Genomic DNA, 14,737 nt, shown 5'->3' on the forward strand with positions numbered 1-14,737 from the left:
TACATATGGGTCATATTGATCAGATTAGGCTCCCAGCAGTTACTTCCTCTTCCCAAAACTAAATCAGTGGCCTGCTGGACAAATTGACTTCAAATTGTGAGGTCAAAGCTGAGACAACTGTTTATTTTGTGAAGTTTGACAAATTACATACTGAGGTATTGTTGGAGTTGGAAAGTCTATGGTATCAACTTGCAAGGTGACTACATTAAAAATAAAAAAAATTCTGAAAAATCTTCTGTTTCATTGTGCTAAGAATTTTCCAAATGCTCCTAGTATATATTTTATATGTAAAAGCTTCATATTTTTGATATTTGTAAATATCATTTGTTTCAGTGAGATAGATTTATTAATAGGGTGAAGAGCTTTTGTGTTATTTAATTATTTATTGTTATTTATTTACCGTCTGACAGTCAAGTTTATATATCCTTGGTAAATCAGATTTGTTTAATTGTTAAACAAAATTTTATTACTAATATTCTATTGTGAATGGTTTTACATCTATTAGTTTGTTGGTAACATTCAAACCAATATTTGGGCGGATAACCTGTTTACACATCTTATTATTATTTTTACTTTTGTTTTATATGTAACTTTTTATTTGTATGTGTAGAATGAGAAGAATTAGGTGGTCCAATGGTTAGTTGGGTCAACCCAACTAACCTTACCTAAGCTTATAAGCTTAAGGAAGGGATTGTACTGTATGACTGATAGATCTGTTTGGTTACAGTTGAGGTATCGAAGTTAGAAATTTAGACTGTTATGATTTTTATTATTTATGTGTATTTGTATAATTTACTTATTATTTTTTATTTATTTTTAGGAAAGTATACCTACCAGATGCCAGAAAGTTAACAGTTAAAGGACTTAGAATGTTGAAGGGTCATAAAATCTCTGAACTAGAAGCTTGTTGTTTGACTGTCACAGTCAATGATCTTATTGGTTGCCTTGGTGAATGGACATTACACAATTTACGATCATTAAATGTAGCTCGAAGTACATTCACTGATGGTTCAAAGTAAGTATATTATGGTCAACATGTTTAACATATCTATAACCAATATTTTGTATGAACCGGCCTATAATTGTGCTGGATGTTATAGAATTTTGTATTGAAAATTGCATATTATTTTAAGAAATTATTTCGGAACAAGTCATGAGATTTTGAAGAAGTAAAATAGCAGTGTTATTTTATTTGAAGGATTATTTATCATTTCACAAGGTCAGCTCTCAGTTTTCTTATAAGGAAACCTTGGTATATTTTAGCAATATCTAAATAAATCGATTCTGATCAAAACATAAAAATATATAAATAACATCAATATAAAATAAATTATAAATGTAAAAACAAATTGTAATTTATAAAATAGATGTGCTTAAAGTCCATATTAATTATTTAAGTATGTTAATGTTTAAATATATTAAAAAAAATTACCACAAGATAATTCACAATTTAGAAGCTGCTTCCAATTTTATTGAAAATTATTTTGAGTACATATTCATGTACACATTGAACAGGATGCAGATAAATGTGTTTTTTTTAAATTCTTGTTATTTAAAAATTCATTAGAAGTTTATTGTTTACAGAAAAGAAAATTTCTTAATTAAAAATATTATTAAAATTGGCAGTGCTCTAATAAGGCCCTTTTTGATAAGCCAAAGTATTGTGTTGTTATTTAACAACAAAATTGTCTTGTTTTCTGGTTTGGTAAAGGTGAATATTGTTATTCTTTTAGGCAAAAAATTTCATATTGATAAATATAAACACAAGGATGCATTCATCTGAATGAATTTACACTATATCATGTAAGTTAAAAGAAGGAGTTCGTTACACTTTGAATACCACACAAACATCCTTTGAACTAGATATCATGCATGATAAAGTTACATAAATTACAAAGGGCAGTAGAAAGGTTTTGCAATAAGACTGAACAGATCATCACAGATGATTACAAATTAGCTTGTGTTTAGACTGGTCCCAACCAGCATGCAACTACTCTAATCACTATCTCAGTGTCGTTTGATTTTTAGTTGTTAAGTGTTTTAGTGAAAAGAGGTTAATGATGATGTCATGGTCAGAAACTGAGTACCTGGCAATTTTGCACATCGGTTAAGTGTTGATCATTAGAGGAAATGACCCCTTTTTTCTGTTTAGCCTCTGGGAATTACCATTCAGGTGTTACTTCAGAGGAGGGTGATATGTATGAGTGTAAATGAAGTGTAGTCTTGAACAGTCTCAGTTCGACCATTCCTGAGATTTGTGGTTAATTGAAACCCAACCACCAAAGAACACCGGTATCCACAATCTAGTATTCAAATCTGTATAAAAGTAACTGTCTTTAATAGGAATTGAACGCTGGAACTCTTGACTTTCAAATCAGCTGATTTGGGAAGACGCGTTCACCACTAGACCAACCTGGTGGGTTGAAGAAATCACTCCTGTATTTGGAGAAAATTACCCTCATAATACTACAATATTTAGGTGGTGCTGATAGTTTGAAAGAAGAAATTTTGGTCTTGAGAACACTCCAAGGTCAGGTTGACCCTCTTCATATATGACTAAGAGAATATAGCTGCAGTTCAGAAAGTGCTTGAGACAGACATGTATGTGATCTGCCACCAAATAAAAGTGTCCTTGGCATTAACGTACCAATAGTTCATGCTGTTCTATGAGATCACCTTCAAATTAGAAAGCTTTGTACCCTTTGAGTGCCACATAACATGACCAACAAATGGTACATTACATTTCATGGTGGAGTTGAAAAAGTTTAAAAATGGGAAATTTCCTGTGTGAACAGTGTGACAGGTGGTGAAACTTGATCGTGCTATTATGACATCCTAATCAAGTCTCAGAAGAAAGTGGGTATTTAAAGATGAAGAGACTCCCATGGCTGTTTGAAACAGCCATCAGTGAAGAATTGAATGGTAATGGTGACTGTATTTTTTATTGTGAAAGAAGTTTATAGAGCGAGTTGTGTTGGAAACTTAAAGACAGTTACAGGGAAGTGGATAGTGAGGAATGCCTGCCTAAAGTTGTCACAGCCCTTGAGAAGCTACCCCCAAACTCAAGGATGGACACTTTTTTCAAGTGTGACATGGGAGGGGTGTTGTGGTGGAAAAACCAGTCACCTGTTGGCCAAAATTCTGTTTTTTTTTTTACTTACATAAACTTGCAATCATTTGATAACTTTCAGGTAAAATATTGGTTAGTCAATGATATTTGTCAAAAATTTTCTTCTGTTCAAACATTTGTAGCATGTTCAGATTGCTGATGATAGTCAATCAACATTTTTGTTGATCTTTTTTGAAGCATGAAAACCACTTGTAAATACATCTTTACTCAACAGATTCTTTGTAGGCTTTCTGGATCATTTCAAGTATTTCCACCACATTTTTTACTGAAAGGAAACAAAATTTGATGGTTGTATTGCTGATAATTTTTAGCGATCATGTTTTCTCCAGAATTGGAAAATAACTATTAAAAATTTACTGTATTTATGTAGTACTTATAAGGATGGTGTCGCCTCACAAATTAACTTGGAAGAGTTCTAGACCTAGACTGTTCCAGCAGCAGAGCCGTGAACTATGACCTTACCTCTTCACCGTTATAATACAATTTCTATCATTTATGGATATCACCTTCTATAGCTAGTCCCTGTCAACTGTAAATCATTCTACGCCTGATTTTCCCTTGGAAGCTTAAAAAAGGCTTCTATACTAAACTTGAGAATTGCTATGTCATCATCGAGAGTGACTTGTCTCCTGAAACTTTCATTAAAGTATAACTTTTAAGTGAAGTAAAGGAATTCATTAAATAAAGCTTGGTGACAAGTTTCAATTCATTATTGATATTAATTTAAAAAATGATGTGAACAGTGAACTCTATGTTAAAAAATGAGTTTGATGCTTATTATTAATCAATTTGTATGTTAATCAGAGTGTAGCAGATGATACTTAAGTAACATAATTGTTATGGGTTCCTCCCAGGTACTGTGTGGTAGTTGCATTATCAAAACTTCAGGCATTATTATCATTGGATGTAAGTGGAACAGAGTTTAATAAACATGGCCTTGAGATTGTTGTTGAAGATCTGCCGCAACTGGAATCCCTAAATATATCCAGCACTAGGGTTGATGACATTTCACCACTAAAAAAATGTAAACATCGTCTCAAGAGGCTTGATATTTATGATCTTAAGGTGGGCTAAATTTAATTATTTATGTTGTATTTAATATTAAGTTTTATTTAACTTACTACTTTATATGCGAAGATTCTGTTCTTATGATATTTTTATTGTTTCTAAATTGTTATTTTTATTAATGTTAATTAAACTAATGATTATTACATTTTAATTTAACATCTCTTTGTAGTTACAAAAATCAATATGAAAATGTAGATACTGTATTAAAAATTGCCAGTAGTCATTGAATATTGACAAGTGACAGGTCAGTCAGTGTTACTTTATTATTCATCTTTATAACTTTTTATTGTTTGAAAATTATATGAACTAGTATGTTAATTGTTACATTGATTTTATGCAGAAGTTAAAATAATTGTAATTAAAAAGTGAGATTGAAATATACCTAAATTGATTTTTTAGATACACAGGATAATAGTTTTGTTATAAGCTAATTATTTAATGTAGTATTATCTATTTCCTCCAGTTTTTGTAGGATTAAAGATTAACAATTCAGAACCACCTTTATTTAAATTTCAAAAGATTGATTTATCCTTTTCTCCTAAATCTATTGCATCTTTGCTTTATAAGTTACTAATGCACTTTAGTAGATTTTTCATTTATAAACTCATTTATTCTGTTATTAATATATTATTTTCATTTAGATTTGATTCTAACCTATTAAGTAATATTAAAAATATTTTTGAAAGAGATATAAAGAAACGTACAAGTTTGTAATTTTCTGGCTCATCATTACATGAGTGTAGCAGTTAAATTTTGGCTCTTTTATTTTTCTTGGATTACTTACATGTACATCAATTAAACCATTAATTATTGCTACAAATAATGGGTGTACTATTTATTCTCTACAATATTTTTTGGCTACATTAGTATTTTTATAATTGGTAAAATGGTAAAAATTGAATTCTTGAAATAAATTAAATTCTATGTACTACATATTTACTATACATAGAAAAAATAAGAAAAGTGAAATATAGAGCAAATGAAAAGTATTCAGCCTATACTTAATCGATACAATTCATATTTTGTGTCCAAAAATCAAAACAAAATTGGCTTATAAAATCATGTGTGTCAAAATAAAAAAAAATTGATTTTTTGCATTAAAAACAATTACATTTCACTAGCAATTTCTGTAAAAGAAAACAAAAAATATGCAGCTTTCAATTTGGTTTAAGCAACTGCAATCAAAACTTACCGTACCTCATGTGATGTATGTGATCCATACCTCATGCCCAGAAATTGAAAGGAGTGGTTTATAAAAAGCACTTTATTTTTAAAATTATTGTGAACTTGACTTCTTAACACTCAACTCATTCATATACTCACTTAAAAGTAAGAGTTGTCTTCTAAGTCAATTTGAATAGTGAAATACATCAAAACCTTTATCGATACACTTCCACCATGTGATTGGAGGTTGATTAAATGTAGTTCATAGAAGTCTCCATATACTTATGTTAAACTGATGAATTTTATTTGTAGCATTCAAGTGAATAAAGGTACCTTCCGAAAGGTTTAAACAAGGTTTGAATATAATTAAAAATTTAATGATGAATTCTTCTTGCTGGATATAAGTAAATAGTGTATAAAAAAGTTCCTTTGTGGAAATAAAAAACTCTCATCATTCAATACATCCATACATTCTCTTATGAGAGCTAAAAAGGATACCTTCCAAATTGGTTTGAATATTTTTTTTTTATTTTTTACTGTACCTTGGGGTCAGACCTGCTTTAATATGAACACATGCCCAAGGAATAATCAAAGGGAATTATTTTCCCCTACACTTCTGCCATCTTCATACAATTGATTTTGAACAACATTGTGCTGCGCCCATTCAATTTGCAGCATACTCCTGATGTTATAGAGCGGGGATAAACATGCCGAATTCTCTCCAGATTGCTTCCCTGCACTGCAGTAACTGATCACATACAAGCACTGTATGATCAGTTCCTGATTGCACACAATATTGTGTGTGCAGTATTCTTTTCTCCACAATATTCACATTCCACAGAGGGTTTCAGTGTCCACGCACACAAGTATGCCTTAAAACATCTCTGCCTGGTAGGGATCTACTCATACCCAGTTCTCATGTTTATAGTCCAGCCATCTCTGGAGGTCTGGGATCAGACTGTAGATCCATCTGCCATCTGTGGACAAGTGATGTCTTCACATCCACCTTACCTGCTTCCCCCTGAATAACTCCTCCCTCTTCCGAATGAGGTGTTTTTTCAGGGGTCCAGGTCCGTCTACTACCCTGGCAGCATTGCTGAAGATGATCATGTACCTGTAATATACCCAAAGGGAGATAGCCCTGAGTATCTGACTGAGGATTTCATAGGCTGTTCTCCTTTCCAATGCAACAGGTCATATTGGTGCTCCATACAACACTTTCAAGAGCACTACCTAATGCAAGACTTTATGTGCAAGGAGTCCCAACTTAGTCACTATATGACTGATGGTGGCTGTCATTTTTTGTCCTCTGACATGTCTCTGAAAGTGGCTGTCCACACTCCAAGGTACTTCACTGTAGGGGTAGGGTGGACTACAGTGGTTCTGACCCTAAATAAAATCAGGATCAGGTTACATCTAACTTAGACTAAAACCACTTGGGTCTTCTCAGGCGAAAGCTGAAGCCCAATCTCCTGCAAGTGAGATAATAATATTTATCGCTTCTTTCCCAGTTTCTATCACTGCTCATTCTGACTTGGGTCATCACCAAGTGCCAAGTTGTCAGCAAACCTGGTCAGGCTGCCCATATGGGAACCATGTCGGACAGGATTTCATTGTGTGCAATATTTCACAGTGTTGGCTTCAACACTAACCCTGTGGAACACCACTACTCATCCTGATCTGCACCTCTCCCTTTGGCAGAACCACCAGTCACCATTCAGAGAGATAACACTGACTAATCCTGCACAACTTGGTTACATCATTACAGCCAGATACCTTGGCCAAACACTCAACTCTGGCCGAAGGCAATCCTAAATGGCTCTTTTAAGAACCAGTTTTTAGAACCCCCTGAGGTTCTTTTACATACATACATACACAGTTTTTAATTTATAGCCATTGCCTTGTTGATATTATTTTTTTTAAATGTATAAAATATAATAATAATAGTAGTAATGTAATAGATGAAAAAAAATTAAAAACAGAAGCAGAAATTTAAACAGAAAAAAAATTATCAGTCTATAAGTGAAGAAGGTAAAAATAGAAAAAAGTTTTAATAAACTGATGTGAAAAGGCCAAAGCTATTTTGTTATTCTCTGAGGCTGTGGCTTTCATGTCAAACTCTAAAAAGCATTGTAAACTGTAAAAAGAATTGAAAATGAGAAATATGTGGACCACTAGTGACCAAAAAATCCAAGTATGATGCAAAAATGGCTCATACTGCATTCTACATGTTAAGGTTTGGTCTTTTTCCCACAGCTAATTGTTCATGCAACCAGTTTAATGAGTTTTTTTTTTTCAGTGCACTAATATTCAAGGTGTTTCACGTCATTCTCTGGTGACAACTATAAATTTTTACTTATTTTTACATTTTAGTGTACAGATTTTGTAATTAGTCAATATTTTTATTTTACACATTTTAATAAACATTAACATATTTATGTACTAACTGTACATATTATTGATTAAACATGTAAATATTAAATATAATTAATTGAACAGAATCACTAGTTGAGAAATCTTTCAATCCATCATTATATTATTTTCATTTTGATTTTTAATTATATTTTAATTGTAAATCATGGCATTATTACAGAAAGTTTATGTTTGCATATTATATTAATGTATATGATCACTTTTATATTTGATCATGGACTGGAGTTGTAAATTCAGTTTAAATAACAAAAATATTTTGAATTTTATTTTAATATTTTTACCCTTCGAAGTTCCACATGTGTATATTTGAACTTAAATTTGTAAATATAGTATATTTTTGTAGTTCTATTTGATTTTTTTTTTTTTTATTAAACATCTCAAGTATTTCCAATTTATTTTCTGTATTAATAATATCTGTATATATATTTTTTTATATATTGATATACTGCTACATTAAATAATTTTGGATTTCCATTTCTTTTTTTTTTCAAAATTTATTGGAAATGTTTGAATGATAGATAAGTTTTACCAAAATGCATTATCACAATTTTAAAGCTGTATAATATTTCTCAAGTTTCATGTACATTAATTATACATGAAATGAAAGAGCAACTCAAACAGTTTTAGCTGTGCACAAGCTATAAATCCTACAGATTAATGGTTTGCATGCTAGCTTCGCAAGTGAAATGATGCACATGACAATGAAGACTTTTTTATCGTGTCGTATTCAGTGATGGATAAACATTTCATGTTAATAGAAAAGTATACATTCATAATGTGCATATCTATGTATCAGAAAATTCTTACAAAATATAGCAGTGTGAACGAAACTCCCAAAACTGAATGGTTTTTGTGCCTTATCCTGATGGCAAGTTTATGTATGTGGTGTTCTTTTTTGCAGAAGCAAGAAGCAGGTATATCTGGAATGAACTATCTTGATATGCTAAAACTATGGCTTTTTCCTCAACTGCGATATGAACCACAGAACTTTATTTGACATCAAGATGGTGCGCCGCGTCACTGACATAACGTTTACATGATCGGTTGAATGAAATTCTCCCTGACTGCTGGATTGATCATCGGGGACCAAATGAAAGGCTCCTTTGCCATAGCTTGTACGTTCCCTTGATCTGACCATGTGCGATTTTTTCTTTGGGGGTTTGTAAAGGATCAAGCATATGTACCATCATTACCAGCTGATGTACTCTACTTGAGACACAGAATTGAAGCAGCTGTTGCATCAATTACTCCAGACTTGGCTGATTAAAGTATGGAATATACTCTTCTGTTGGCTGAATGTGTGCTGTGTGACAAATGGTGCTCACATTGAAAATTTATAGGTAAAACTATGACTTGCTGTTTCATTTCTGGTATAATTTTTCAATGTAAGTAAAACTTAATAAATATTACATAATTTTAAAACTCTGATATTCATTTTGAAACACATGATACTATGTTTATACTATTACATTCACTCACATGTTTTGCTAATAAATTGTTTCATTAATTTTTTTACAATTTTGTTGTCGTAAAGTAAATATTTAATTTTAGATTTTTTTTTTTTTTTTTTTCCAGTTAATATGTAGGGAAGATGTTCTAGCTGAACTGAGTAATTTACGTTGCCTGGATATGTCAGAGGGAAAAGAAATGCATCCTTTTGATATGTTCATATCACTGGCTGAATCAAGGATTAGTGATCTACTCAATAATCCAAATGTTTTGCCCTATATTACTGCTTTGGACTTGTCTGGTAAGTTTTTTTTTTTTTTATACAACTGGAAGTCTTTTTTTATTAAAACTTGTAATTAAGTTTGAAGTCACCTAAGTCATTGCCTTTTTTTATATTTAAGTCATGATAGGTTGTTTTATATCCATAAAGATGTAAACTGTGAATGATCTTATAAGATTGTTACAGTTAGTAGATAGCCATGTTCTTTATAAAGATGTTTGTGTCACTAGTCAATAGTACAGGTTTGGGATGTAGAGATCTTTTTTTATAAAATCAATGTATTTTTCAATTTATTAAAATCAGTGTATTTCTTAGTCTTGGATTGGGATGGTAACCTTGTTTTTCTAGCATGTTTGTTTTTTATCTAAATTTTAAACCTTTATTTCCGCTCAACTCTTCCTCTCTTCAGTTTTTCATCACTATAAATTTTCTTTTCCCTCTGTCTTCATTACATTGTTTGGGTGTTCTTGCACTTATATATACACCTGTTTTATTTTCAAATTTTTTTTGTTAGTTTTTTATTTTTGATTGATGCATTCTACCTTCTGTCATGGTTAATTTATTCTTTTGTTTCCATAAATATATTAATAATGAATAAATTAATTAAAAGTTAGGGGGTTGTAAAAGAGACTGTCTTTACAACCCGTTATTTTTCAATTTATAACTTTAAAAATCACTAAAAGTGTGAGTAAAAATAACTGAGAATGATATGACATAAGTTAAAAGAAAATTGTCAAAATAAGTTCAGGTTTGTATGTCATTAAAAATTACTAGTGTTCTATTAATTGTTTGTAACAATTTGTTTGTTTTGTGTTTATAACATTGTTTCTCTGTCAGTTACCATGAACAAAAAATATCACAAACTTATCTTGAAATTTATAATGGGAGTTTTTGGCTCTCTGGTGAAAGTAGACTTTTTAGATTTTCTCACTTATTAATCTTTAATAGAATTTATTGAAACTGAGTTTATTTAAATAAATTAAATTTAAGCCTGTTAATTTTTTCCTAGTACTTTATCAAATTTTAATGTGGACACTTTCTCTATCCTGAAAAATATTTTATATTTCCTACTTAGTCTGAATTCTTTAAGAACTGTTTAGTTCTACTCTGAAAAAAAATTGGGACAATAAGTTACAAAAATATTTGTTTGAGATATTTATGCAGAATTTTGAATGGGTTTTATATCTGTCAATCATTCATTCTGTTTTCTTACTTGGAGTTATTCTGTAAATTTTTTCATTAAAGCAAAAGTTTTACCATAGTCACCTTTATGTTTTTTGGCTGTACTACATGTAGTTGAAAAATGGTTTATGACCCTAATCAGTTATCAGCCTATACATAGCGACAGTAATTGATTATAGCAAAGCAATTGAATTGAAAATCATATTAATTATGAAAAACATTCATTTGAGTCAAGTATGAAGTTGCTGAGGAGGCAGATGTTACACAATTTCTAAAAAAATATATGAATTTACTTTTTTCAATCTACGAACAGATGTTGATTGATTCAAAAGCTAGTAGATCATGTTACATTTTTTTTTTTTTAATCCACTGTTTGATTAGCTTTAGGCACGTCTTATTTTTTATTTTTTTTAAGAAGTAGAGAAGTAATACAATCTCAAAATATTTATGATATTTACATAGTTATAAGGAAAAATAGGATGCAACTTATGTTCAAGATATTAAGCCTACAGGTTACTTCAAAAAACTTATTAATAAATAATACATCATAAACTTTGAGGAATTCCCATGTTATCTGATAATTGACACGCTTCAAACTGTAACATTTCCACGGACACAGAAAATCCATCTGCCTGTATATTCTTGACATATTCTACTAGATTGGTTTCTACTGCCGGGCATTTCACCTTCTTGCCACAAAAAGATTATCGACTTTGCAATTTTTTTTTCAAGAGCACCTTTCATTCCAAAATTGCAGCTTAAATATACAATTGTTGCTCTTATTTGGGCCATGTTTCATTGCTTAATGTCAACTAAAGTCAAGAGTATACACATCAGTCAGTTAAAGAAAGAGTTTACATGCTACTGGTAGGAATGCTCTCCATTCTCTTCCCCTTTGTGAGGTACCTTTAACTGGCAAGCATTTAAAGCTTTTCAGCATTCATCCTTCCCTCTGTGCCAAGCGTTACTATTATGTGGACAGCGCAGTTTTTAGGAATTTGCAATGTTTTCAAGTTTCTCACTACTACTGTTTCTATTTTGGTCTCTTGACAAAATTATAAGAAAATTATTTTTTCTTAAAATTATAGTCTGGCTACAACTGGATGTGTCTTATACACACTTCCTTTTATATGCATAAATATGGTATTACACCTTTCATCTTTATCTTTTTCATTATTCTAATGCCTTTTATTACAGTGTTCACCCATTAACTTTCTTATAATATTAAATTAACATACCTTGATGTCTTGAGGTGTGATTCACTAACCTAGTGTTTTTTTGTTTTATTTTTACAAAAGAAGTTAATTTCTGTTTTCTCCAATTCATCTTATACATCATAATTTTCATAACTCTGCATTGCACATGATGTTCAATATTCTCCTACAATGTTGCATTTTAAAAGGCTATATTCTTGTTCTTCTGGATTTCTTGTTATATTTAACATAATGCGCACCACACTGCATAAGAATTTCACCTCCAGTTATTCCTTTGATGTTTTTTCATTTGCCTTGTTCATTAATTTTTGTTTGCTTGTTCAAGTTTTTCTGTGCATTTTGTAATTATGTAAGGGTAATACCCCTACATAATAAGAGGTAGAGTAATTTTAAGAGTTTTAAATGAATAAATTATTAGATATAAATTGTTATTTAGATGTATTGACTAAAAATGAACTACTTTCATTTAAAACTTATGCAAAGAGTGAGCCTTGAATAAGAATAAATAACAATGAGAGAAATATATTAGAAAGCTACCCAGTATAACTTGTTCATCACTTTACTCTGAAAGAAAATCCCATCCCAATAAAAATATTTTACCTTTCTGTCAGGAGAAACTGAAGAATTTGTCTGACGAAAGAACATAAAATCCAAATCCTGTATATAGTTGAGATTTTGTATTATTAATTATTGTTGGTCATTATTTGAAATAAAGCTTTTGTAATTTTTTTTGGTAAATGTCCTTTAAATCGTCCTTGAAATTTTCATCATGTTCCAAGATAGCATTCATAACAGTTTTGATATTCAGTTTTGCACACTCTTAATCACATTTCTAATTTTACCATTGTGCTGATACTTTTCAGTTCAAATTTATTAATAAATCTGAATCTCTTATAGTATGATCTATAGTTATTGATATTCATTTGAAATTGTAAATATTGTTGTTATTGTATTGTACATTATGTTGTTTTACAAATAGGATAACTGGTAACATGGTTACCAGTTTGTATTTACTAATATTAATTACCATGTATTTTGTGAATCTTTTGTTTCAGGTTCATTTTCTGGTAAAGATGAAATCGCCAGAAAGGAGTTAAGAGGTTTTATCAGGAGACATCCAAAATTACAGTTCCTTGGACTGGTTCAGTCTGATGCTTGTTATGATGAATGTTTCACAAATCCTAGTAATCCTGAATACCGTCCTGATCTTCAGGTATCTATTTTCATTAGTTTAATTCTGATGCATTCAAAAGTAGAGCATTAATTAAAAATATTTGTGGTAGTACACACATATTATTATCAAAATTCACACAATCTTTTCACTACAAATTATTACAAGAATATATTAAAATACTTGTTATTGTATTAAAGTTTCCTATATATCAAAATTTATATTTCTACAGGCAGAATATACACTAACTCCTTGTACTTGGGATTTGTTGTTTGAGTTTCACTTATTTTCATTCATTAACTATTCCTATACTAAAATAAAATAAGTAATTGATACCGTTTTGTTTTTTTTTTTTTGTTACCTCCACCTTTGGAACCGAACCTGGTTTAACACAAACATAGCTCAAGGGAGAATTACCCTTGCATTCCTCTAACCATTTTCATATTGATAATCGTGACCAACATCGTGGATACTGTGTGGCATGTCTGTTCAGTCTGCAGCACAATAAATTGCCTTATGCTTCCCTATGCTGCAGGAACCGATTGCATACAAAAACTGTATGTTCTGTGGTATCCTTTTCCCTGCAATAGTCACATTCCTCAGAGAGTCTCAATGTCCATGTGTAGGTATCATTTGAAGCACCCTTGACCGGTAAGGAACTTGGCCAACTTATACCCAGTTCTCCATGCTTGCTGTCCAGCCATCTCTGGAGGTCTGGGATCAGCCTGTGATTCCATCTGCCCTTTCTTGACTGATCCCAGACATTATGTTTATTATATTTTCTGTTTTGAGCCATAAATTAATGACGCAGTAGTATTAATTATATTTTAGACTTATATTGAATCTGAATCTGATGATAACTGGCTGAATGTCATAGTGAAGAACTGATAAAAAAAATTGTGAAAGAATTAGTGACATAGAATTGCAGTATTTAGCTTAATGACAACATTGAAAATGTCGGTGACAGTGATTGTAAACATAAATTACTGATGAAAGTGTGTGTTTAGCAAAATAGTTATCTCATGAAGTTTTAGTGTTGGATTTATATATATATATAACAAAACTTATAATTTAGAAAAGAGCGAAGAATTTGAAAATAGTGAAAAAAGTTAAAATTATGAATTTTTTCAAGGAACAGATAATATAGGTTATCTTATATATTATTGTTTTTTTAATATAGTGGTAGTAACAGTGCCTCATAAATAAAAATTTTAAACAATTCAATACTTTTTTATAATTGCTATACTTTACAGATTGTTTATTAACCCTACACGTGCCAGAGTCGCTTAAAGCGACTTTTATCTACTGGTTTCTGTGCCAGAGTCGGCTGAATCGACTCTAGGAAACTAAATTGTTACTAGTCTGTGCTGTTCTCTGTTGGCTTTTTTTATTATTATTTGAACAGAAAAAATTATACAGAGTCTATTAATGTAAAATTATCTGCAATTGACCAAGCGGTAGGCGATTTATAGTACTGTGAATATAACCTCAATTTTTTCAGTTTGTTTCAAAGCGACCAAACAATGTGCTACAGAGTGTAATGCGTGCTACAGTTTTTTAATTGTCAGTGTTGCATTTACTATTAAAACAGTAATTTAATGTTAAACTTTAGAAACGTGTAATGTGTTTTTCAAATAGGCTACTGA

The 14,737-nt window shown here is 30.8% G+C and overlaps 1 protein-coding gene across 2 annotated transcripts in view; it reads left to right on the forward strand.

Annotated features, from left to right (window-relative positions):
- The window catches only part of LOC142328588 (protein zyg-11 homolog B-like), a 47,004-nt gene that overhangs the window by 2,263 nt on the left and 30,004 nt on the right, over positions 1-14,737 (forward strand). For both annotated transcript variants that reach the window (XM_075372361.1, XM_075372362.1), the window contains exons 2-5: positions 821-1,015; positions 3,985-4,195; positions 9,371-9,545; positions 12,976-13,133. In XM_075372361.1, the coding sequence (XP_075228476.1) occupies positions 821-1,015; positions 3,985-4,195; positions 9,371-9,545; positions 12,976-13,133 (739 nt within the window). The remainder of the gene's footprint in view (positions 1-820; positions 1,016-3,984; positions 4,196-9,370; positions 9,546-12,975; positions 13,134-14,737) is intronic.

Source organism: Lycorma delicatula, chromosome 8, assembly GCF_047948215.1.
Source record: "Lycorma delicatula isolate Av1 chromosome 8, ASM4794821v1, whole genome shotgun sequence".
NCBI lineage: Eukaryota > Metazoa > Arthropoda > Insecta > Hemiptera > Fulgoridae > Lycorma > Lycorma delicatula.